Raw genomic sequence first — 27,377 nt, forward strand, 5'->3', positions numbered from 1 at the left:
GCTTCCATCTTAAACTCCCTTTTAGAAAAAAACTCCATACATTTCCCCACTGAGACAGTCCAGCGTCACGGTCAAGTGGGATAGGCCCAGATAAGGGGGCTGAATGGCCGCCCTCCGACCCCCATATAGATCAGAAAGTCTTACCTGCACCAGTAACCACGTGTAGAGGACAGCAACCCAGGGGTTTCCTGTTTTGGAGGTTCTCTTGGCAGGAGTCAGTATTATTCCTGTGTAAGACAAGGCAATAGCTTATAAAATAAAGGGGTTATCACCGTTGCCCCCTTCTTAAGCCCCTCCCCAGCTTGTGTTGACCACCAGACTAGGATTCACCCCTCCAACCTTCACTCAACACCTCCAGAACCCCGGGCTCCTCCAGTACCACCACTGGTGGTCAAGTCTCAAACCACCAGGACACAAACTCTTCCCTATTCCACCTCCCTAAACACAACCCAAAATGTTCCACCAATACCTCCCTAAAAAACTCACCAGAGGGATTAGACGCAAGGCTCACATGGAGGGAAGCCACCAGAGAGAAGATGGGCTGAATGGCCTGTTACATTGTACACACTGAATTTAGTTTGGGGGAGGTAAAGAAACTTGCCCCTCGTGCCCACAAAATTCCAACCCTGTGCCATCTCCCAGATAGGTTTCCCTTCCACCCCCCCATTAGAAAAAAACTACAGCACAGAAGGCAGTGCCCATTCAGCCCATCTTGTCTATGCCAGCCCAGGTGCCCTTTCTAGTCACACCTTCCTGCACTCTGCCCCTCACCCTACTACCCAAAGGGCGTGGAGGCTTTGGAGAGAGAGCGTGTGAAGAAGTTGCAGCAGGATGTGGCCTGGTCAAGGGTATGGAACATAGAACACAGGCCCTTCAGCCCACAAGTTACACCGATCCTATCCCTACCTCCCAGGCCTATCTATAACCCTCAATCCCATTAAATCCCATGTACTCATCCAGAAGTCTCTTCAAAGACCCCAACGAGTTCACCTCCACCACCACCTTCGATTCCACTCACTCACCACCCTCGAGTGAAAAACCTACCCCTGACATCTCCTCTGTACCTACCCCCCAGCACCCTAAACCTGTGTCCTCTCGTAGCGACCATTTCAGCCCTGGGAAATAGGGTGGATTCTGAGGCTATCTATACCTCAACATCTTATACACCTCTATCCAGGTATTGGCTATGGAGGAGAGGTCGGATAAACTAGGATCGCTTTCGGTCGAAAGAGAGAGGCTGAGGGGAGACCTGATGGAGGTCTACAGCTCGTCCTCAACTGAGGAAGGGTGTTCCTTGCTATAGAGGGAGCGCAGTGAAGGTTTACCAGGCTGATTCCTGGGACGGCAGGTCTGTCATACGAGGAGAGACTGAGTCGGTTAGGATTGTATTCACTGGAGTTTAGACGAGTGAGAGGGGATCTGATAGAAACTTATAAAATTCTAACAGGGTTAGACAGGGGTAGATTCAGAAAGAATGTTCCCAATGGTGTTTTGGGGGGGGGGGGGGGTGGAGTCCAGAACCGGGGGGGGGCTCAGAGTTTGAGGGTAAGGGGTAAACCTTTTAGGACGGAGGTGAGGAGAGATTGCTTCACCCAGAGGGTGGTGAAATTCACTCCTACAGAAAGTAGCCGAGGCCAAAAACATTACGCGATTTTCGGAAGGAATGAGATAATTGCTCTCAGGGCTAAAAGGATGAAGGGACGACAGGGGTTGGGGGCGGTGGGAGATCAGGATATTGAACTGGATGATCAGCCAATGATCAAACTGAATAGAGGAGCAGGCTTGAAAGGCCTCCTGAGTTTCTATGTAAAATTGTAGGGTGTAGACAGGATGGATAGTCAGAGACTACCCCCCCCAGGAGGAAGGGTCAATTACAAGCAGGGCACAGTTTATCAAATTAGTGTCACAAATAGGCTTACATTAACACGGCAATGAAGTTGGGTGAAAATCTCCCAGTTGCCTCACTCCGGTTCCTGTTTGGGTAACACTGGAGGGAGATTTTAGCTCCTAACTAGTCGGTCTTTCAGACTGTGGGAGGAAACCCCCACACAGACATTGAAGGGGGTGGGGGGGGGACTTCAAGGGAAATGTCTGGGGAAGGCTTCTCATGGAGAGACAGAGTAGGTGCCTGGAACACGGTCAGGTGGAGGAAGCAGGTACAATAGCGACATCTGAGAGACATCTGGATGAACAAAGAACGTGACAGCACAGGGAGAGACCCTTCCGCCCCTCCACTGACCAACTAAACTACCCCCCCCGCCACCCTAGAGGGACCGTATCCCTCTATTCCCCATCCTATTCATGTCTTTGTCAAGATGCCCCTTAAGACTCACTATTGTATCCACCTCCCCCGGCAGTGAGGCACCCACCACCCTCTCTGTGTAAAACAAACTTGTCTCGTACATCTCCTTTAAACCTTGCCCCTTAAACCTGTGCCCCCCCCTGCACCCCCCCCCCCACCCCGACTCATTGACTCTTTCACCCCTGGGGAAAAGCTCCTGACTATCCACTCTGTCCGTGCCCCTCATACATAAGGACATAAGAAATAGGAGCAGGAGGGAATAGGGAGAGGGGATACGGACCAAGGACAGAGCTTCTATAATACCCTCATTATTTTTTTAATAATCAGTACAGGATTGAAGGGCCCGTTCCTGAGCTTGGATCTGGTTTGAATGATGACTGGTTCTGTTCATGCACTGATAAAGATGGAATTTTTCTCGTCAATAAAAACACTCGGGGGGGTGAGGGGGTGAACTTACCAAATAGATCGTCCCTGGCTAGGGCGTGCAGGATGCGGGAGGCACCGATCAGAGTGCTCATGGCCGCAGAGAGAGAGGCTGCGTAAACACCAATAACCACAAACGGGGGCCAGATGTTGATTTGCCGGAAGAAGACATAATCCCCTTTTAACAGTGCCCTAAACAACAGAGAGGCAGACACAGGAGGAGACATTAAAAGGTGCTTGATGTGGGGAGGTAAACAGAGCAACACATTTCACACAGGTTACCAAATTCAACACGAGTACTAATTTAAATTGTCACATGTATTGGGATACAGTGAAAAGTATTGTTTCTTGTGCACTATACAGACAAAGCATACCATTCATAGAGTACACAAGGGCGAAGAAATTGATTCAATTTATTATTGCCACGTGGATTGCGATAGTGAAAATTATAGCACGCAAATCAACAATACACACAAAGCATACCATTCATAGAGAAGGAAATGAGTGTGCAGAATGTAGTGTTACAGTCATAGCTAGGGTGTAGAGAAAGATCAACTTAATGCGAGGTAGGTCCATTCAAAAGTTTACCCCCGAGCTGTGATTAACTACATTCTGCACTTCTATGAACAGTATGCTTTGACTGTATAGCACACAAGAAACAATACTTTTCACTGTATCCCAATACATGACAATAATAAATCAAATCCTTCTCCCCTATATACTTTATGAACGGTATGCTTTGTCTGTTCAGCACGTAAGAAACAATACTTTTCCCTGTATCCCAATACATGTGACAATAATAAATCCAATCAAAGGGGAGCTGTTTGAGTTGGTTGGTACATGTTTGTTTTCAGACTATTTCTCCCCAGTGGAAGACAGACTGTCCAGGGTGTGTGGGATCTTTAATTATGCTGGCTGCTTTTCCCGAGGCAGTGGGAAGTGTAGACAGAGTCAGTGGATGGGAGGCTGGTTTGTGTGATGGATTGGGCTACATTCACGACCTTTTGTAGTTCCTTGCGGTCTTGGGCAGAGCAGGAGCCCATACCAAGCTGTGATACAACCAGAAAGAATGCTTTCTATGGTGCATCTGTAAAAGTTGGAGAGAGTCGTAGTGGACGTGCCAAATTTCCTTAGTCTTCTGAGAAAGTAGAGGCACTGGTGGGCTCTGAGCTATAGTGTCAGCATGAGGGGGGGGAACCAGGACAGGTTGGTGATCCGGACACCTAAAAACCTTCATCCCTGTTGACGTAGACAGGGGCATGTTCTCCTTTACGCTTCCTGAAGTTGACACTGAGGGACAGATTGTCATAGCACCAGTTCACATTCTCTCTCTGTACTGTGTGCTCCACAGGGAGACAGATATTGCAGTGGGAAAAGTGGGAGGGGAAACTGGCCTGACTGATTCCATCACCTATACTCTGAGCTGTTTACAGGATTGGCACACAGGCCAAACCAGCTTTCTGGGACAGGGACTCCTTAGTGAAGCAGTCCAAAGGCTGATGAACCCCAAAGTCCTGATACTGACACTAGGAAGTGCTTAGGCGGAGTATAATACTACTCACCTGATCAGGAGGGGGGCAGCGTTCCAAAAGTTTGTGCTAACAAATAAACCTGTTGGACTTGAACTTGGGTATTGAGACTTCTTACTGTGTCCAACCCAGCTGGCATGTCCACATCATGGCTACCATATATAACCACAGCAACAGCTTAGGAGATCATAGAATCCCTACAGTGGGGAAGGAGGCCATTTGGCCCATTGGTTCCACAGCATGACAATTCCATCCAGGCCCTATCCCCATAACCCCCACATTTACCCCCCCTGCCCACATACTAAAAGGACAATTGAGCATGGCCAATCTTTGGACTGTGGAAGGAAGCCAGAGCCAAAAAAAATTTATTCATTCATTAGTCATACGTCAGCTTACATTAACACTGCAATGAAGTTACTGTGCAAACCCCCAAGTTGCCACACTCCGGCACCTGTTCAGGTAACACTGAGGGAGAATTTAGCACGGCCAACGCACCCTAACCAGCACGTCTTTGGGCTGTGGGAGGAAACCCATGCAGACATGGGGACAATGTACAGACTCTGCATAGTCAGTGACCCAAGGCCAGGAATCGAACCCAGGTCCCTGGCGCTGTCAGCCAGCAGTGCTGACCCACTGGCAGACCCACCTGTTTGCTCTTGACATGTTCTGCATACTACCCCAATACATGGAGGCCTTATTGTGAAGTTAGGGAGATTAGCAGGGAGCCTGAATAAGATGGTCTTTCGGTGAACCAGTGCAGACTTGATGGGCTGAATGGCCTCCTTCTGCACTGTAGACTGAATGGTTTAACAAGCTTGAGGTATGCAGGATTATGGAGTGTGATGTATGAGCAGACTCTGAAATGTGCAATGGGAGCTCAGTTAGTATTGTAGCTAAATATTTCATTCATTTGGGGGACATTGGCATTGCTGTTGGCCAGTATTTATTGCCCATCCATACAGTGGTTAACACTGCTACCTCAGTGCCAGGGACCCAGGTTCGATTCCCAGTCTGGGTGGAATCTGTATATTCTCCCCACGTCTGTGTGGGTTTCCTCCAGGAGTTCTGGTTTTCTTCCACAGTCCAAAAGATGACCCATTGTTGGAAAAACCCATCTGGTTCTATTTAGGGAAGGAAATCCTACCCAGTCTGGCCTACATGAGACTCCCACAGCCAATGTGGTTGACTCTCAACTGGGATTGGCCATGCTAAATTGCCCCTTAGGGACTAGCTAGCGTCAAATGCAAGGGGATAGGATCTGTGGGATTGTGGTCAGTGCAGACTCGATGGGCCAAATGGCCTTTTCCTGCCTTGTAGGGATGCTATGATTCTAGATGCCCCAGGGCAGTGGAGACTCAGCCACATTGGCTGTGGTATCCCATGTAGGCCAGACTGTGTAAGGTTAATAGATTTCCTTCCCTCAAGGAGGGAGATGGGTTTTCCCAACAGTGGGACATCAGGAGATTCTCAATTCCAGATTGAGTGATGTTGGGGAACACAGGATTGGGAAGGAGAATAGCAGGGAGGGTCCCTTTCACCAGGAAGCATGGGATAATCCACCCCTCTCCCCCCCCCCCCCCCCCCCCCCCCCCCCCCCACAAAACCACCCCTCACGGAGGCAGGAGTTCAGGAACTCACCTGTCACAGGTGAAGCTGACCAGGAAGAAGAGTAGCAGGTAGACCAGGAAGGTGTAGATGACGGCAATGACGGTACCTTTCGGAATGGAATAGCTGGGATTCTTCAAGTCCCCTGCGAGAGAGAGAAAACATGGAGAGAGGAAGTGTCAGGAGCATAGTTAGCATCTTACACAAGGCCACAGGGGAGACCTCCCAGACATCAGAGTCTTTATCCTGTTACAAAGGGGAGGTCGAGAACTGACTTGACCATGCAAAGATGTACTTCTTGTATCCTGTTTAAAAAAGGGAGAGAGAAGTAGTAATATTTTTATTTAAAGTTGTTACAAGTTAGCTTACATTAACACTGCAATGAAGTTACTGTGAAACTCCCCTCGTCGCCACACTCCGACGCCTGTTTGAGTAACACTGAGGGAGAATTTAGTACCTAACCCACACACCTTTTGGACTGAGGGAGGAAACCGGAGCACCCAGAGGAAACCCACTCAGACATGGGGAGAATGTGCACAGATAGAGACCCAAGTCAGGAATTGAACCCGGGTCCCCGGCGCTGAGAGACAGCAGTGCTAACCACTGTGCCATCTTCCATCCGTGATGCCATTTGGCCCATCGAACCAGAGGGCACAACCCTCTCCTCTCCACCACCCCCTCCCTGTCTTGTTTTAACAAGGTGCCCCCATTTCAATTTTGGAAAGTAACCACCATTCCAAATGCCCCCCATGCCATGAGGCTGCCATTGTAAAGGTCAGTTGAATAACAGACTCTTATTTTAAGAGAAGAATGGTATTTCTTATACTTCCAATGCTGTCTTAACACCACTGAAAAATAGATCATAGAAGAGTACAGCACAGGACAGGCCCTTCGGCCCTCAATGTTGTGCCGAGCGATGTCCAAACCCAAGATTGAGCTTTCCCAATCCCCATCATTCTGGAGTTCTCCATGTGCCTATCCAATAACCGCTCGAGAAGTTCCTAAGTGTCCCCGACTCCACTATCACAGCAGGTAGTCCATTCCACACCCCAACCACAAGACAAGTTGGTGTTTGGGGTGGAATCTCAGAGCTTCGGGCCCAGGCTTTTTGGGAGACTAGGCCCACAAACGTGGAGACATTAAAAATGTACAAGAGAAAGCAGGTGTGGAGGGGTGGGGGGGCTGCTGGAGGAGGCCGAGGTTTGGAGGGGAGTGTCGTACAAGAACTCTGGGTCTGTACTCGGAGTTTAGAAAGATGAGGGGGGATCTTATTGAAACTTACAGGCTGCTACGAGGCCCTGGGTAGGAGTGGACGTGGAGAGGATGTTTCCACTCCTGAGAAAAATTAGAACCAGAGGGGCACAACCTCAGGGTAAAGGGACGATCCTTCACAACAGAGATGAGGAGGAATTTCTTCAGTGGGGAATCTGTGGAAACCTTGGCCACAGAAGGCTGTGGAGGCCGGGTCATTGAGACAGAGAGAGATAGATCAGTTCCTGATTAATAAGGAGATCAGGGGGAAAAGGCAGGAGAATGGGGAGGAGTCAAATATCAGCCATGATTGAATGGCGGAACAGGCTCGATGGGCCGAATGGCCCAATTCTGCCAGTCTTCTGGGCTTGAGGTGGTCACAGGGGTCAGGAGGGACTGGAGGAAGTTTGGGATGGAGGGGTTCAGGGGGGCTGGAGGAAGTGGTTCGAGGCTACAGAAGAAATCAGGATGAGTGTGAATTTGAGGTGGAAGGGGACTGGGAGCCAATGTAGGTCAGAGGCCTGCAATGTGTTAACTATAGAACCCTATATCTAGTGTAGAAAGACACCCTTCGGCCCATCGAGTCTGCACTGACCACAATCCCACCCAGGCCCTACCCCCCCATATCCCTACCTATTATACCCCACTAATCCCTCTAACCTCCACATCCCTGGACAGTAAGGGGCAATTTCTTAGCACGGCCAATCAACCTAACCCACACACCTTTGGACTGTGGGAGGAAACCAGAGCACCCAGAGGAAACCCACGCAGACATGAGGAGAATGTGCAAACTCCAGTGACCCGAGTCGGGAATCGGACCCTGGAGCTGTGAAACAGCAGCGCTAACCCAGTGTCGAGGTGCCAGCTGGAATGAGTTCAGGGACGTGGCCCAGTTCGATCCACATTTGATGTCCTTCGCCTCAGATCGCAGCAGCAAACCCAAAGACCAGTGTTCGCCCCCAACTGGCCTCGAGGTGGCGGGGCGGGGGGGGGGGGGCACTGATCTACCCAGCACCTTCATCCACGTGGCACAGACACACCCAACAGCAGTTTAGTATCAGTGACGTGCTAGACCATTGCTGAGGTAAGTTGAGAGTCAACCACATTGGCTGTGGCTCTGGAGTCACATGTAGGCCAGACCGGGGTAAGGACGGCAGATTTCCTCCCCTAAAGGGGGCATCAGTGAGCCAGACAGGGTTTTTACATTACTCATGGCCAAACATTGAACTCCAGAAGCTTCCATGTTGGAGTCTAGGCCTCTGGATTAGAAGTCCAGTTATTCTCAACACTCCTCACACACAGACGACAATCTCTGGGATTGGGAAAGAGACGGAGATCTTTACCAGACATATTGGAGCCTGCCATGATGCCAGTGCAGCCATTAAACATGACAGCAAACACTGTCGCAAACGTCATCATGTAGTTGGTGGTGTAATCCACAGAATAATCATCTAGAAGAAAAAAGTGGAGAACAAACATTACTCAATAAAGATTCATACATTGCTGCCCTCATCCACATCCCACTTCAGATCTCCCCACTTCCAAAAATACTGTGTGAAAAATTCTAGCCTCATCCCAGTAGGCCTCGGACTAATCCACTCCCAGGCTGCTCCAGAACTAGGCCTCAAACTATTCTAGGCCAGGCTGCTCTGTAGCTAGGCCTCAGAAGCTAATCTACCCAGGGTGCTCCATAACTAGGCCTCATCGTAATCTACCCCCAGGCTGCTCTGTAACTAGGCCTCAGATAGTAATGTACTCCTAGGCTGCTCTGTAACTAGGCCTCAGACAGTAATGTACTCCTAGGCTGCTCCGTAACTAGGCCTCAGGAGTTCAGAACACACACACAAATTTCCAAAATAATGTAATCAGACACTAAACCAGACATTAAAGTATGAGAGTAGGGTGCCCTCATATGTCCTTGGCCAGTTTGGAGACCAAAACTTCTTAGACTTGAGCCACAATACCAGTCCTGACCAATGATCTATTTTGGGGTTAACAGTGACAAGTTTGGCCAAAAAAAGAGGTGGGGGGGGTGCAGGGGGTAGTGTGCAAAGGAGTTCAGATATATCAGTCCCAGACATGTCAAAAAGGGGAGATTCCACCATGTTGAACAATATTGTGAAGTGATAAGAAGTGATGGAATGTCTTGTTGAAGTTGTACAAGACATTGGTAAGGCCACACTTGGAATACTGTGTACAGTTCTGGTCACCCTATTATAGAAAGGATATTATTAAACTAGAAAGAGTGCAGAAAAGATTTACTAGGATGCTATCAGGACTTGATGGATTGAGTTATAAGGAGAGGCTGGATAGACTGGGACTTTTTTCTCTGGAGTGTGGGAGGCTGAGGGGTGATCTTATAGAGGTCTATAAAATAATGAGGGGCACAGATCAGCTAGATAGTCAATATCTTTTCCCAAAGGTAGGGGAGTCTAAAACTAGAGGGTATAGGTTTAAGGTGAGAGGGGAGAGATACAAAAGGGTCCAGAGGGGCAATTTTTCACAGAGGGTGGTGAGTGTGGAACAAGCTGCCAGAGGTGGGTACAATGTTATATTTTAATAAGCATTTAGATAGTTATTATGGGCAAGATGGGTATAGTAGGGATATGGGCCAAATGTGGGCAATTGGGATTAGCTTACTGGTTTACAAAGGGGTAGCATGGATAAGTTGGGCCGAAGGGCCTGTTTCCATGCTGGAAACCTCTATGACCAAGTTCAGGGCTCAGAAACCAAAACCTTGTCAACGTGGAATCTGAGAGATTTCCCTCATGCGACAGGACTGGAGTAGGCCATGAGCGAAGACAAGGCTGACCCAAGGGGGAACTTTGGGAACTAGAGTTCGACAGGTTGGGATGGAGGGAAGATTGCACGCAATGAAGGGAGTCCAAAATTAGCCAACAAATACAAGTTCGTCACTAATAAATCCAAAAATCAGGAATTCAGGAGAAACCTCTTAGCCAGAGAGTGGGGAACCCGTTACCACAGAGTGTATTTTGTTTAACATTGAGATGCGAGCGAGTCCGGTATCTGTTAACCATCCCTAATTACTCCGAGTGCCTCGCTCAGCCATTTCGGAGGACAGTTAAGAGTCAACCGCATGCCTACAAATCAGAAGGCCATTTGGCCCATCACCTCTGCACCAGTAACAATCCCACCCAGGCCCTATCCCCATGACCCCACATATTTACCCTAATTCCCTCAATACTAAGGGACAATTTAGCATGGCCAATCCACCTAACCTGCACATCTTTGGGCACTAAGGGGCAATTTAGCATGGCCAATCCACCTAACCTGCACATCTTTGGACACTAAGGGGCAATTTAGCACGGCCAATCCACCTAACCTACACATCTTTGGACACTAAGGGACAATTTAGCATGGCCAATCCACCTAACCTGCACATCTTTGGACACTAAGGGGCAATTTAGCATGGCCAATCCACCTAACCTGCACATCTTTGGACACTAAGGGACAATTTAGCATGGCCAATCCACCTAACCTACACATCTTTCAGATTGCAGAGCAAACCAAAACAACTGAAGGAAACCCACGCAGATACGGGGAGAATGTGCAGACTCCACAGAGACAGTGACCCGAGCCGGGAATCGAAGTTGGGTCCCTGGCGCCGTGAGGCAGCAGCGCTAACCCCCTGTGCTGCCCCCACCCTGGAGATGAAAGGTAGGGAGGGGAAAGGAGCTCACCCATGAGATTTTTCTGGAACGTGGCAGTGCTGAAGCCGGTGTAGTTGGTATCGATGGCCAGGCTCTCGTTGCCCACCTGCCTGACGATTGGGATGGTCCTGGGCTTCACGGCGAAGAAGCTGACAAGGATGGTGACGAGAACGAGGTGCACCACCAGGAAAATCAGAAAACTGGTCTTGGCATAGATCTGGGCACCAACCAGGCAGATGAGGAGGCAGAGGAGGAGGATGCTGGAGGCGTACAGAACATCGTACAGGTAACTCTGGGGAAGGACGTGGAGTCCCTTGGGCTCAGTATCTGCTGAAGGTTGGGTAAAAAAAACAGTAAGCTGTTACTGAGGAACAGGAGAAGGCCATTCAGCCCCTTTCTCCCAGCATTCTATCAGGAATATGGCCAACACACTCCATTTTTCCTGAGGCCATTCAGCCCACCCCATCTGTGCTGACTCTTGGCAATTTAGTCAGCCCCCACCCTCTCCACAGCCCGACCATTCCTCAATCTGTTCCAGATTCTTCCCCAACAGTGTAGGAGGAGGCCATTCAGCCCATCAGGACAGCACTGATCACAATCCTACCCAGATCCTATCCCCATAACCCTACCACTTACTCTAGCTAGTTCCCCCGACACTGAGGGGCAATTTGGCACGGCCCAATCCACCGAACCTGCGCGTCTTTCGGGCTGTGGGAGGAAACCCACGCAGACACGGGGAGAACGTGCAGACTCCACACAGACGGTGACCCCCCAAGACGGGAATCGAACCCGGGTCCCTGAGGCAGCAGCGCTAACCCACTGTGCCATGGAACTCGGCAACTCCCCCGCCAGGGAACTGAACCCCAGTCCCCTGCCTGACAGGCAAGGATACTCACCTCTACACTAACCAGGAAACCTCTACCACAGAAGCTCAGATTAAGACCCATCACACCCCTTTGGGAGAAAGTCCCATCAATCTCCAGATGGATTTCTTCCCCAGTTCCAGTCAGGAACAACTAGAGGCTCCCAATTTTTAAACAAATTCCCTATTAAATCTTCAGTAATCCCCCCCCTACCCAATTCAATCTTTGGTAACATAAGAAATAGGAGCAGGAGTCGGCCATCTAGCCCTTCGAGCCTGCCCCGCCATTCAATAAGATCATGGCTGATCTGTCGTGGCTCAGTTCCACATTCCCGCCCTCTCCCCATAACCCTTAATCCCTTCTCTTATCAAAAACCCATCAACCCGCGTCTTAAATATATTTAGCGAGGCAGCCTCCACCACTTCAACGGGCAGAGAATTCCAGAGATTCACCACCCTTTGAGTGAAGAAGTTCCTCCTCAACTCCGTTCTAAACCACCCCCCCCTTTATCTTGAGGCTGTGCCCCCTAGTCCTACTGTCCTTTCTGAGCGGGAAGAGTCTCTCCACCTCTATCCTATCCATCCCATTCATCATCTTATACGTCTCAATGAGATCTCCCCTCATTCTTCTAAACTCTAACGAGTACAAGCCCAGTTTATTCAGCCTCTCCTCATAGCTCAACCCCCTCAACTCCGGTATCAGCCGAGTAAACCTCCTCTGCACTCCCTCCAAGGCCAAAATATCCTTGCGTAAGTGCGGCGCCCAAAACTGCACACAGTACTCCAGCTGCGGCCTCACCAATGCCCTATACAGCTGCAGCAAGACCTCCCTACTTTTATATTCAATCCCCCTCGCTATGAAGGCCAGCATCCCATTCGCCTTCCTGACCACCTGCTGCACCTGCAAGCTGGGTTTTTGCGACTCATGCACAAGGACCCCGAGGTCCCTCTGCACCGTCACCCTTTCCTCCCACCACCACGAGACCCTACAGTTGCTTTTCTCGTTCGGGAAAATAGATAAGCCCCCACTTTTTTTTTAAGGCAAATTTTGACAATCCACAGGGGGCATCTGTGGACTGGGATATCAGATCTCCCAGCCCTCCTCCAGCAGGCGAGTTAAAGTTGACGTCACAAGTAGGCTTAGGTTAACACAACGAGTTAGCGCATTACATTTAATAAGAGGATCAGGGGAAAAAACAGGAGAATTGGTGGGGGGGGGGGGGGGGGGGGGGATGAGAAAAATATCAGCGATGATTGAACGGCGGAGCAGAGACTCGATGGGCCGAGTGGCCTAATTCTGCTCCTATGGTCCAACGCTGCAATGAAGTTACTGTGAAAATCCCCTAGTCGCCACACTCTGGCATCCGTTCAGGTCACACTGAGAATTTAGCACGGTCAAACGCACCCTAACCAGCACGTCTTTCGGACTGTGGGAGGAAACCCACGCAGACACGGGGAGAATGTGCAGACTCCGCACAGACAGTGACCCCAAGCCGGGAATCGAACCGGGGTCCCTGGTGTTGAGGGACAGCACTGCGAACCCCACTCTGTCACCCCATTAGTCCAAGGGTCAAAAAGTACAAACTCAACAGCCCGAGATTACACAGGTTTTGTGAGAAGAGGTGATATACAAAACCCAAACCAACCCCACCCTTTAGATATAACCGAGACTTGATGGGTGCCCACTCTGCAGTGAGGGGGGACGGGAGGAGGAGGAGGGGGGGGGGGGGGGGAAGGTAGATTCACCTGCACTCGGGAGCTCTCCAAACATGTCGAGAATGGCTTCCACTAGGCCCAGAATGTAAACCGCGCAGGAACAGACGTTGGCAAGGAAGAACATGAGGCCAATGCTCCCTCCAAACTCAGGGCCCAACGTGCGACTAATCATAACTGGGAGTCAGCTGTAAAGGAAAGAAAAAAGGGAGAGAGAGAGAGAGAGAGAGAGAGAGAACGCGAGCGAGAGAGGAAAATAGGCCAACAAATCCAGGGGCCTAGTCAAGGTTCAAGATCGTCAAATCGCAAAACTATCCGAATCCTCACAAGGTCAAAATTAACCCAGGTTTCTGTTTTAGCATTTTCTCGTGTGGGTGTTGCAAGAAAAGGTGCTTGTTTATTTATTAACAGGGAAGGCTCTCCGAGCCCACGTTGTCCCATCAACTGCCTATATCCCTCTATTCCCCGTCCGTTCGTGTGTCAATTAAAATAAGTCTTAAAATGTGGCTAATGTATCTGCCTCAACTGTCCCCCCTCACTTGGCAATGCATTCCAGATCCCCACCACCCCGTGTAAAGAAACTTCCCCCAAACGTCCCCCCCACTTAGCTTGAACTTGCACCTCTGTCATTTTTGCCCTGGGGAAAAAGCTTTTAACTGTTCACCCCATCTATACCTCCAAAGTTGTATAGATTTCTATCAGGTCACCATCTTTCCAGAGAGAACAATCCCAGTTCAGTGTCACAAGTAGGCGTACACTAACACCGCAGTGAAGTTACTGTGAAAATCTTGCCGCACTCTGATGCCTGTTTGGCTAACAACGAGGGGGGAATTTAGCACCTAATTTGGTTGGATTGTGGCAGGAAACCCATGCAGACATGGGGAGAACATGCACACTCCACACAGACAGTCCAAGCCGGGGATCGAACCCTGATCCTTGAGGTGGCAGAACTAACCATGCTTTCCCATCTGTTGTCCAGCTCAGAAGGAAAGACACCCCCTTCCCTGGGCAACAAGGTCGTCTCAAGCAAGGAAGGCCCCCCACCCCACCACACTTCAGTCAATCCTTGGGGTACAGAACTTTTAGGAGGAAGTGTATTGCTAGAAGGTGAAGGTGACAGAATCCAGTGGGGGGGAAGGCAACATGCAAGCAAGGGCTATTAAAAAGGATACAGTAAGCTCCACCACCCTTCACAGCTCCATTGGTGGAGATGGCACACACGGATAACACTGTTAGACTGACAATGATGTATGCGACCACAAGCATGATGAGTGACTGCAGGAACCCAGCCTGGCCAATGACAAAACCTAGAGAGAAAAGAGACAAGACGACAGTTAGTTGGCATCCCTGGGGAAGCAGGAACTGTTACCCAAATCTAGTCCATGTCATATCCCATCCCTGAAATATCGGGCTTGGATTTGTGGATCTAACCATCCTCGCTACACACCTCAGGCTCCTGACACAGACCCGTCCCCACCAGTACTGTACCCCAGTGTTATGCAGAGACAGACCCGTCCCCACCAGTACTGTACCCCAGTGTTATACAGTGACAGACCCGTCCCCACCAGTACTGTACCCCAGTGTTATACACTGACAGACCCATCCCCACCAGTACTGTACCCCAGTGTTATACAGAGACAGACCCGTCCCCACCAGTACTGTACCCCAGTGTTATACAGCGACAGACCTGTCCCCACCAGTACTGTACCCCAGTGTTATACACTGACAGACCCGTCCCCACCAGTACTGTACCCCAGTGTTACACAGGGACAGACTCATCCCCACCAGTACTGTACCCCAGTGTTATACAGGGACAGACCCATCCCCACCAGTACTGTACCCCAGTGTTATACAGAGACAGACCCGTCCCCACCAGTACTGTACCCCAGTGTTATACAGAGACAGACCCGTCCCCACCAGTACTGTACCCCAGTGTTATACAGTGACAGACCCGTCCCCACCAGTACTGTACCCCAGTGTTATACAGTGACAGACCCGCCCCCACCAGTACTGTACCCCAGTGTTACACAGTGACAGACCCATCCCCACCAGTACTGTACCCCAGTGTTATACAGTGACAGACCCGTCCCCACCAGTACTGTACCCCAGTGTTATACACTGACAGACCCATCCCCACCAGTACTGTACCCCAGTGTTATACAGTGACAGACCCGTCCCCACCAGTACTGTACCCCAGTGTTATACAGTGACAGACCCATCCCCACCAGTACTGTACCCCAGTGTTATACACTGACAGACCTGTCCCCACCAGTACTGTACCCTGGATGAGTAAACGCCAACCTGCTGTATTTACTGCAGTAAAAAAGCCCCCATTAAAACCAGAGACAAGCTGGTCTATAACTACCACAATCACTGTAGTACTGGGCCTCCCATGGATGACAGGCATGCTGGTCCAGATCTACCGTATTTATTCGAGTACTGGGCCCCTATCAAAAATCAGGGACTAGTTGATCATTGACTACCGTAGTTTCATAGGCGGCCATTCGGCCCTTCAAACCTGCTCTGCCATTCATCATGATTTAGCTGATTGACCAACTCAATGGCCTCATCCTGTTTCTCCTCCCCCCCCCACCCCCCCATAACCTTTGACCCCATTCGCCCCAGTGCTATATCCAGTCACCTCTTGAATACATTCCATGTTTTGGCACCAACTACTTCCTGTGGGAATGAATTCCACAGGCTCACCGGATGAAGCAATGTCTCATCTCCATCCTAAATGGTCTACCCTGAATCTTCAGACTGTGACCCCTAGTTCTGGACTCCCCCCACCATCGGGAACATCCTCCCTGTCGAGCCAGGAGTACTGGATCCCCCCCCCCATTAAAAATCAGGGGGCCAGTTGGCCCATATCTACCACACTTACTGGAATAGTGGGCCCCATTTAGAATCCAGGGCCTAGCTCGTGCATAGCTACCATATTTACTGGAGTCCCATTCATGTCAGACTATCTAGTCCTATGCAGGATCACGTGCATAGATCCCTGAAAGTTGGCACCCAGGTTGATAAGGTGGTGTACGGTATGTGTGCGTGTTTGCGTTTATTGGTAGAGGGATTGCGTTTCAGAGCCGTGAGGTCATGTTGCAGCTGTACAAAACTCTGGTACGGCCTCACTTGGAGTATTGTGTACAGTTCTGGTCGCCATGTTATAGGAAGGATGTGGAGGCATTGGAAAGGGTGCAGAGGAGGTTTACCAGGATGTTGCCTGGTATGGTGGGAAGGTCTTTGAGGCTGTTTCTGTTAGAAAGGAGGTTAAGACATGACTTGAGAGGCATCTTAGATAGGGTAGACAGTGAGAGCCTTTTTCCCCCCTTGGATGGTGATGGCTAACACAAGGGGACATAGCTTTAAATTGAAGGGTGATAGATGTGAGGACAAGGGTAAGTTCTTTACTCAGTAGTAAGAGTGTGGAATACCCTGTCTGCTACAGTAGTGGACTTGCCAACATTAAGGGTATTTAAATGGTCATTGGATAAACACAAGGAATCGTGTAGGTTAGATGGGCTTTAGATTGGTCTCAGGTTGGTGCAGAGGGCCTGGACTGCATTGTCATTTTCTACAAAAGGCAACATATATATGTTTGGAGATTAAATAGCGCACCCTACTGGCTGCTGTAGAGAAGGCAGCCATTTTTGTAGACTCCCTCCCCCCCCACCCCCATCCCCATGTGGGTAGCAATAAACTTCAGGGCAAGGACCATTTCTCCAATGCATTCATCTTCACGAGGGGGCAGATTCCGCCCTCCCTCCTCGAATGATGCTGGCGGGCGAGGAGCCCGTGCAATCTATTTGTGCACAGCACGATCCCACAGGCAGTACTGGTGGTAACGGGGCCCCCAATCTCACCCTGTGCAGGGCAACACCCACGACTGCGGGGCCAAATTCCCCTCAAGTTTGCTGACCACACTAATGGGTCGGATCTCAAACAATGAGAGTGTACAGGAATGAGAGAGAGAACCTGGTCAACTGGTGCGGCAACAATAATTTCTCCTTCAACGTCAACACAACGAAGGAGATTGTCATCGACTTCAGGAAGTCAAGAGGAGAACATGTCCCTGTCTACATCAACGGGGATGAAGTAGAAAGGGTCGAGAACTTCAAGTTTTTTCTAGGTGTCCAGATCACCAACCTGTCCTGGTCCCCCCCATGCTGACACTATAGTTAAGAAAGCCCCACCAACGCCTCTACTTTCTCAGAAAACCAAGGAAATTTGGCATGTCCGCTACGACCCTCACCAACTTTTACAGATGCTCCATAGAAAGCATTCTTTCTGGGTGTATCACAGCTTGGTATGGGCTCCTGCTCTGCCCAAGGCCGCAAGGAACTACAAAAGGTCATGAATGTAGCCCAATCCATCACACAAACCAGCCTCCCATCCATTGACTCTGTCTACACTTCCCGCTGCCTCGGGGAAAAGCAGCCGGCATAATCAAGGACCCCCCACACCCCGGACATTCTCTCTTCCACCTTCTTCCGTCGGGAAAAAGATACAAAAGTCTGAGGTCATGTACCAACCGACTCAAGAACAGCTTCTTCCCTGCTGCTGTCAGACTTTTGAATGGACCTACCTCGCATTAAGTTGATCTTTCTCTGCACCCTAGCTATGACTGTAACCCTACATTCTGCACCCTCTCCTTTCCTTCTCTATGAACGGTATGCTTTACCTATATAGCACTCAAGAAGCAATATTTTGCTGTATCCCAGTACATGACAATAATAAATCAAATCCTTCTCCACTATGTACTCTATGAATGGTATGCTTTGTCTGTATAGCGTGCAAGAAATAATACTTTTCACTGTATCCCAATACATGCGACAATAAATCAAATCCACTCAAACTTCTAGGTCCAGCACGCTATACCAACAGATTCAAGGACACCTGGAATCACAGTGAACAGTCAGCTCTGGGCATTACACCCTTGGGAGATGCCAGCGTTGGACTGGGGTAAACACAGTAAGAAGTCTCACAACACCAGGTTAGAGTCCAACAGGTTTATTTGGTAGCAAAAGCCACTAGCTTTGAGCACTGGCTGTTCCTCACCTGGTGAAGGGGCAGTGCTCCAAAAGCTCGTGCTTCCAAGTTAGAAAGGATAGTTTAGCAAGGATAGCAGGACTAGGGGGCACAGCCTCAAAATAAGAGGGGGGTAGTTTAGATCAGAGTTGAGGAGGAACTTCTTCACTCAAAGGGTGGTGAATCTCTGGAATTCTCTGCCTGAAGTGGTGGAGGCGACCTTGCTAAATATATTGAAGTCACGGGTAGATAGGTTTCTGATAGACAGGGGAATTAAGGGGAGAAAGCGGGAATGTGGAACTGAGCCACGACAGATCAGCCATGATCTTATTGAATGGCAGGGCAGGCTCGAAGGGCGAGATGGCCGACTCCTGCTCCTATTTATGTTCTTATGTAAATTAAACTTGGACTTTAACCTGGCGTTTGAGACTTTACTGTCACACCCTTGGCAAGGATACACCAGTCTTGAGGGTGTGTGGCACAGAGTGATCCCTGGACAACAAAAGGGTTAAACCACAAGGGTTATAACAAACCAGGGTTGTATTTCCTGGAATTTGGATAGTAATTTGATCAAAGTTTATAGTAAAACAGATAAACTATCTTACTTCAACTGGCTGAAGATGATTCATTCACAGGATGTGGGCTGGGCCTTGCCCTAGAACGAAGTGGACCATTTTGGAACGCTTTTGAGGCACGTAGTGATATTTGAATAAAAATTCTCTCGAATTAAGAAACTACTGATGACCCACGAAACCAGTCGATTGTGGTTGGAACCCATCTGGTTCATCAATGTCCCCTTTCGGGGAGGAAATCTGCCATCTTTACCTGACCAGGCCTACATGTGACTTTGAGTCAACCACATGGGCTGTGGGCCCTAATTGTCCCTCAAATAGCTGCCCCTCAAATGCCTCACTCAGCCAGGGATGGGCAATAAATGCTGGCCCAGGTCACACCTTGTCCCACAAAGGAAATGAATAGACAAGAACATGGCATAAGAACTAGGAGCAGGAGTAGGCCCCTCGAGCCTGCTCCCCCCATTCAATAAGATCATGGCTGATCTTTTCGTGGACTCAGCTCCACTTACCCCCCCTGCTCACCACAACCCTTAATCCCTTTACTGTTCAAAGATCTATCTATCCTTGCCTTAAAAACATTCAATGAGGTAGCCTCACTGGGCAGGGCAGATTCTCAACCCTTTGGGTGAAGAAGTTCCTCCTCAACTCAGTCCTAAATCTGCTCCCCCTTATTTTGAGGCTGTGCCCCCCTAGTTCTAGTCTCAGTTCCTCCTCATAAGCCAACCCTCCAGAATTAACCCAGTCAATCTCCTCTGCACCCCCTCCAGTGCCAGTATATCCTTTCTCAAGTCAGGAGACCAAAACTGTACACAGTAACACCAGCACCTTAAAGAGCAGAGGGAATTCGAAAATAATACATTCCTGGCTCCATACCTCACCCCACCTTGGAGGTGTCAACTGGCAGTGACTTAATGCACAATTTGAAAGAGCTTTGTTATAAGAATTTACTGCTTCCCCAAGCAACATATCTGAATTCTGAGCACAGTCTAAACAGACATGTACAAAAACTAGCCATCATCCTTGTATCTAGTCTCTTACTAAAAATAGATATTTCTCAGTGTACGCAGTTACAAGACTGAGAAAGGGAAGTATCTTGCATTGATTTAACACTTAGTATATCCAAGAGATGATAAAATCATAGGGTTGCCAGCTAAGAGGCCTCAAAACAGTGGATGCTGGTGTCACTGGCCTCTGGATTAGCTGTCCGAAGTCTGTTTATTAGTCACAAGTAAGGCTTACATTAACACTGCAATGAAGTTACTGTGAAATTCCCCTAGTTGCCACACTGCTGTTCGGGTAACACTGAGGGAGAATTTAGCACAGCCAATGCACCCTAACCAGCATGTCTTTCAGACTGTGGGAGGAAACCGGAGCACCTGGAGGAAACCCACGCAGACACAGGGACAATGTGCAAACTCCACACACAGTGACCCAAGCCAGGATTCGAATCTGGGTCCCTGGCGCTGAGAGGCAGCAGTGCTACCTCACAGGAGATCGTCAACAGCTTCAGGAAGTGCAAGAAGAGAACATGCCCCTGTCTACATCACCAGGGATGAAGTAGGAAGGGTTTGGGAGCTTCAAGTTTTTAGGTGTCCAGATTAACAAATCTGTCTTGGTTCTCCCCACACCGACACTATAGTTAAGAAAGCCCCCCAACACCTCTACTTTCTCAGAAGACTAAGGAAATTTGGCATGTCCGCTACGACTCTCACCAACTTTTACAGATGCTCCATAGAAAGCATTCTTTCTGATTGTATCACAGCTCGGTCTGGGCTCCTGCTCTGCCCAAGACTGCAAGGAACTACAAAAGGTCGTGAATGTAGCCCAATCCATCACACAAACCAGCCTCCCATCCACTGACTCTGTCTACACTTCCCGCTGCCTCGGGAAAAGCAGCCGGCATAATCAAGGACCCCACACACCCCGGACATTCTCTCTTCCACCTTCTTCTGTCGGGAAAAAGATACAAAAGTCTGAGGTCACGTACCAACCGACTCAAGAACAGCTTCTTCCCTGCTGCCGTCAGACTTTTGAATGGACCTCCCTCACATTAAGTTGATCTTTCTCTGGACTCTAGCTATGACTATAACACTACATTCTGCACTCTCTCCTTCTCTACGAATGGTATGCTTTGTCTGTATAGCAAGAAACACCACTTTGTACCCCAATACATGTGGCAATAATAAATTCTCCCCTGTGTACTCTATGAACAGTATGCTTTGTCTGTATAGCGCCCGAGAAACAATACTTTTCACTAATACGTGTGACAATAATAAGTCAAATCAAATCTAACCACCAACACTAGTTTAAATCCCACCCCAACAACTGCCCCTTCTGAGTGAGGGGGTAATTACGGATGGTGGGCAAAATTTGGCCCCTCCCACAACCCTTAAAGGGGGGAAAAATAATCTTTGATATTGATTTGAGGGACAAGTTTTCAGGCTTACATTAACACTGCAATGAAGTTACTCCAAAAATCCCTAATCACCAATTAAATTTTTTAAAACACTCGTCACAAAAAAAAAAATGGCCAACTAGCCGTGGTTCTGAACTTAACAGGAAATGTGTTTTCGGCACAACCAAATTCTGCGAGCCACAGGAGTAAAAGCAGCGACGTGGCAGGGGAATTTAGTTGGATTGACAGCTTCTACCTGTGAGAGAGAAAACCTCACCCAAAATAACTCAATCTTCTGCTTAGTTCCTGTAATTAGGGCATTGACAGAATGCCGTCCATGTTTGCCATGGTAACAGCCATTACAGTTCGCTGTGGTTTCACACCAGGGCCCCCCGCTAATGATGCTGGTTGCTATGATACATGGTGCAGGAGAATGTAGGCTCATCTCAGCAACGTAGGCCTCGCTGCCCAGGCCACCATTTATTGCCCATCCCCAACTGCTCCTTGGTGGTGGGGGGGGTGGGGGCTCCCTTCGTGCCGTCCCGGAGGTGTAGGTACGCCCACAGTGCCGTTTGGGGAGGCCATTCCAGGATTTTTGACACACTGGAGGGGGGGGGGAGCTGGACAGATGGCCGATACATTTCCAAGTCAGGATGGCGAGTGGCTGGGAGGGGAACTTCTGAGTGGTGGCGTGGCCCAGTTATCTTGTCCTTCCAGACAGTGGGGGGGGGGGGTGCTGTGGAAGGAGTCTTGGCGAGTCGCTGCAGTGTGTCTTGTAGAGATGGTGCACATGGCTGCCTTGGGGGGGGGGCGGGTGGAGGGAGCGAGTGTTGGTGGATGGGGTGCCTATCGAGCGGGGCTGCGTGCGATGTTGAACCCCACAAATCAGGGCAGCCCGTCAGGATGGCACAGTGGGTTAGCACTGCTGCCTCACAGCACCAGGGGGATCTGGGTTCGATGCTTGGTGGAGTCTGCACATTCTCCCCATGTCTGCAAGGGTTTCCTCCCACTGTCTGGTTAGGGTGCATCGGCCGTGCTAAATTCTCCCTCATTGTTACCCAAACAGGCGCCAGAGTGTGGCAACTAGGGGATTTTCACAGTCACTTCATTGCGGTGTTAATCTAAGCCTGAAAACTTGTTCCTCAGGTCAATATCAAAGATTATTTCCCCCCCTTTATCGGTTGTTGGGGGGGCAAATTTTGCCCACCATCCCTAATTACCCCCGCACTCAGAGGGGGCAGTTGAGAGTCAACCACACAAGCCTGGAGTCACGTGCAAGCCAGACTGGCCAAGGATGGCAGATTACCCTCCCTAAAGGGCATTAACCATCTGTTGACAGTGGGATAACTAAACAGCTTCTAAAATCATTGTTTGAAGCTTATTATTAGTGGCACAAGTTGGCTCACATTAACACTGCAACGAAGTTACTGAAAATCCCCTAGTCGCCACACTGTTTGGGTAACACCGAGGGAGAATTTAGCACGGCCAACGCACCCTAACCAGCCCGTGTCTCAGACTCTGGGAGGAAACCCATGCAGACATGGGGAGAATGTGCAGACTCCACACAGGCAGCGACCCCAAGGCCGGGTCCCCGGTGCTGTGAGGCAGCAGTGCTAACCACCGATTGGCGAGACAGATACATTCTTCATTAAAATGTATAATTTGTTGAGCTGTAAACGCCACGCCCTGCTTGGGTTGGGAGATGCCAGCGAGGGGGCAAGGGACTGGAGAGAGTCAATGCCAATGTGTAGCAAGAGATAACACCCAAACGGGAAACATCTTCCCCCTTTCTCTCATGAGCTGCATGTATCGAACCGATCGACTGGTCAAAGCAGAAGGCTGGCCCAAATTACAGAAGACCCTTCGGCCCATCAAATCCACACTAGCACACAAGAAACACATGTCCTGCCCACCTCATCCCACATGCCAGCACTTGGCCCATAGCCCGGAATGTTACGGTGGGCCAAGGACTTATTGGGTACTTTTTAAAGGTTGTGAGGCCTCCTGCCTCCACCACCCTCCCAGACAGCGCATTCCAGACCCTCACCACCCTCCTCTGGGTTAAGAAAAGGTTATCCCTCACATCCCCTGAAAAAGATAGAGGCTTTGGAGAGGGTACAGAAAAGAGTCACCAGGATGTTGCCCTGGTCTGGAGGGCATTAGCTATGGGGAGAGGTTGGAGAAACTGGGTTTGTTCTCACTGGAGCGACGGAGGTTGAGGGGGAGACCTGATAGAAGTCTACAAGACCGAGAGGCATGGACAGAGTGGATAGTCAGAAGCTTTTTCCCCCCAGGGTGGAAAGAGTCAATTACTATGACATAGGTTTAAGGTTTATTTGTTACAAGTAAGGCTTACATTAACAGCACAATGAAGTTATTGTGAAATTCCAGTTGCTACACTCCAGTGCCCGTTCGGGTCGATGCACCCTAACCCGCAAATCTTTCAGACTGAGGGGGGAAACCGGAGCACCCGGAGAAAACCCACACAGACACGGGGAGAATGTGCAGACTCCGCACAGACAGTGACCCAAACCGGGAGTCGAATCTGGGTCCCTGGCGCTGAGAGACAGCCGTGCTAACCCACTGTGCAGGGTCTATAGGAGATGTACGAGGCAAGGGTTTTTTTAAAACCAGAGAGTGGTGGGGTGGGTGCCTGAGACTCGCTGCAGGGAGGGGGTAGTGGAAGCGGATACGATAGTGAGTTTTAGAGGGGCGTCTTGATAAATAGGATGGGGAATAGAGGGATACGGTCCCCGGAAGGGTGGGGTGGGGGGGGGGGGGGGGGGGTTAGTTCAGTGGGGCAGCACGCTCAGTGCAGGAGGGCTGAATGGCCTGTTCCTGTGCTGTAATTTGCTTTGGTTCACGGCAAGGGATAGGACCTTTACAAAAAGCAAAGTGAACCCTTCGTGACTGACCCTCCAACCAAGGGGAAACACTTGATCCACCCTCTCTGTACCCCTCAATCTTGAGCATCTCAATCAGGCCCTCCCCCCTCCCCCCTCCCGTCTTCTCTGCCCCAGAGAAAACATCCCAAGCCTACCTAATCTCTCTTCCTAACATGTTCCACCCCAGGCAACATCTTAATGAATCTCCTCTACACTCTCTCCCATGCGTTCGTTCGCTGTGACGTGACACAGACAGGAGAATTTGACATCTCCGCACAAAAAAATAATCAAAGTTAAACCTTTGACCCAGTGCCCTGCGGAAGGAGAGAGTGGTTAACCAAGTGACACAACACATCAACTTTCTTCCTCCCCCCTCAAGAGAAAACAAAAAAACCCCCAACTTAAGTCACGTCCATGTTCCAATCGATAAGAACTCAAGTTAATTTGACAAATACTTCCCTTCAGTTGGGGTCTCATGACTTGGGTGTGAAGGGGGCTTGAAGTCACAAGGTTCACGTCTCACTAGCCCAACTAAAATATATACAAAACCTCAAAAGCCAACACTGGCCAATGCAGTACTGAGGGAGCCCCCACACTGCCATCCCCTCAGGCGATACATTGAGCTGTGACCGTCACAGCTTGCACGTGGGTGGACGTCACCAAGAATCCCTCCCTTTGGCCCATTGAGTCTGCGCCAACCACAATCCCAACCAGGCTCTCCCTGTAACTCTGTATTACCCTGCTAACCCTTCCTGACGTCAAGGGCCAATTTAGCATGGCCAATCCACCTCACATCCACACAGAAAATTACAGCACGGGAACAGGCCCTTCGGCCCTCCGAGCCTGCACCGGCTATGCTCTCCACTCGAATTAAAACCCCGTACCCTTCCGGGGACCGTATCCCTCTATTTCCCCCATCCAATTCATGTATTCGTCAAGACACTCCTTAAAAGTCACTATTGTATCTCCTTCCACTATCTCCCCCCCCCCGGACAGCGAGTCCTAGGCACCCACCACCTTCTAAATAACTTACCTTGTCCACTTTTGGCCACTAAAGTAATTTAGTGTGGCCAATCCACCTAACACGCACATCTCTGTGGAGTGTGGGAGGAAACCCACGCAGACACAGGGAGAACGTGCCAACCCCACACAGGCGCCCATGACCGGAATCGAACCTGGGTCCTTGGCGCAGAGAGGCAGCAGTGCTCACCGCTGTGCTGCCCAATATTTAAACCGAGAAGGCAGCGGGAAGTTCCCCTCGCCACAGCCCCAGGGTGTCCAGGGACCAGTATTTGTCCCTCGTCAAAAATTCAACATCAGTTGCGGTCAGCGTAGACTCAACAGGCCAAATAGCCTCCTGCTGCGGCTCGACGCAACGATTGGGACCTTGCTGTTGGGTCCAGTCGCCGCCAGCCGCGTGCCAAAGCTCGCTTCACTCAAAGCAAAACGCTGCCCGTGGGATCTTGCTGTGCCCAAACTGGCTGCTGGCTTTCACGCATTAGTGAAATGCTACTTTGGGAGCATGGTCATCGGGCCACCAAGCCCCGGGAAACATCCAGCAGTCGAATGCCAAGTCTTCCTCGGGAGTCCATTCAGCCCACAAACCTGGCCTGCTATCCAGTCCCATCACTAATCGAATTCAATGAACGCCCAATTAAAATAAATTCTACCGCTGAGGCACTTTGGACATTTTGCATTGCTGCCCAGATTTCAAACCGCCTTCCTCAAGGAATCACAGCTTGGTATGGGCTCCTGCTGTGCCCAAGACCACAAGGAATTACAAAGTGTCGTGAATGTAGCCCAATCCATCACTCAAACCAGCCTCCCATCCATTGACTCTGTCTACACTTCCCGCTGCCTCGGGGAAAAGCAGCCAGCATAATTAAGGACCCCACACACCCCGGACATTCTCTCTTCCACCTTCTTCCATCGGGAAAAAGATACAAAAGTCTGAGGTCACGTACCGACCGACTCAAGAACAGCTTCTTCCCTGCTGCTGTCAGACTTTTGAATGGACCTACCTCGCATTAAGTTGAAACAGAAAGTGTTGGAAAATCTCAGCAGGTCTGTGGGGGGAGAGAGAATAGAGCCAACATTGCTTCCAGATGACCCAGAGCTAAAGGGGTCACGTCAACCAGAAAGATGGCTCGAATCTCTGTGTAGAGTTTGCACATTCTCCTCGTGTCTCTGTGGGTTTCCTCCCCGTCTAAAGATGTGCAGGTTAGGTTGATTGGCCATGCTAAAGTTGCCCTTAGCGTACCGAGATGTGTAGGTTAGAGGGATTAGTGGCTAAATATGTAGGGATATGGCCTGGGTGGGATTGTGGTTAGTGCAGACTCGATGGGCCAAATGGCCTTGGTACTGTAGAGTTGATTCTCCCCTGACAGAGGTTGCCAGGCCTGCAGGTTTCCCAGCATTTTCCAATTTAATTTCAGACTCCAGCATCCTTTTCTATATTAAGTTGCTCTTTCCCTCCACCCTATGACTGTAACACAACGTTCCGCACTCTTCCCTTGGCCACGAGACAAACGGGAGGTTTTGTCCAACGAGAAACAATACTTGTCACTCTATCCCAGTAATAAATCAAAGTCCAAAGCCGGTTATAAAATTTCAGTGCCACCTAGTTGTTGCTAGAAATTGTGACAGAATAGAATGCTTACAGCACAGAAGGAGGCCATTCAGCCCATCGAGTCTGCACTGACTACAACCCACCCAGGTCCTATCCCCCTAACCCCATGCATTTACCCTAGCTAGCCCCCCTGACAGCAGAGGGGCAATTTAGCATGGCCAATCCACCTAACCTGCACATCTTTGGACACTAAGGGACAATTTAGCATGGCCAATCCACCTAACCTGCACATCTTTGGACACTAAGGGACAATTTAGCATGGCCAATCCACCTAACCTACACATTTTGACACTAAGGGACAATTTAGCACGGCCAATCCACCTAACTTGCACATCTTTCGGACTGTGGGAGGAAATCTGAGCGTCCGGAGTAAACCCACGCAGACACGGGGAGAATGTGCAAACTCCACAGTGACCCCAAGCCAGGAATCGAACTTGGGATCCCTGGCACTGAGAGGAGCACCGCTAACCACTGTACCACCCCAGATGCGGAGGAGGAGAGCAGGATAT

The 27,377-nt window shown here is 49.8% G+C and overlaps 1 protein-coding gene across 1 annotated transcript in view; it reads right to left on the bottom strand.

Annotated features, from left to right (window-relative positions):
- LOC145337072 (solute carrier family 12 member 9-like) overlaps positions 1 to 27,377 on the bottom strand; it is a 36,321-nt gene that overhangs the window by 1,010 nt on the left and 7,934 nt on the right. Inside the window, exons 2-8 of the mRNA XM_080181819.1 lie at positions 14,529 to 14,663; positions 13,390 to 13,533; positions 10,812 to 11,111; positions 8,454 to 8,561; positions 5,893 to 6,004; positions 2,760 to 2,917; positions 145 to 227 (exon numbers count right to left, since the gene is read on the bottom strand). Of these exons, the coding sequence (XP_080037945.1) occupies positions 145 to 227; positions 2,760 to 2,917; positions 5,893 to 6,004; positions 8,454 to 8,561; positions 10,812 to 11,111; positions 13,390 to 13,533; positions 14,529 to 14,663 (1,040 nt within the window). The remainder of the gene's footprint in view (positions 1 to 144; positions 228 to 2,759; positions 2,918 to 5,892; positions 6,005 to 8,453; positions 8,562 to 10,811; positions 11,112 to 13,389; positions 13,534 to 14,528; positions 14,664 to 27,377) is intronic.

Source organism: Carcharhinus amblyrhynchos, unplaced genomic scaffold (genome assembly GCF_965287045.1).
Source record: "Carcharhinus amblyrhynchos unplaced genomic scaffold, sCarAmb.v2.hapA scaffold_43, whole genome shotgun sequence".
NCBI lineage: Eukaryota > Metazoa > Chordata > Chondrichthyes > Carcharhiniformes > Carcharhinidae > Carcharhinus > Carcharhinus amblyrhynchos.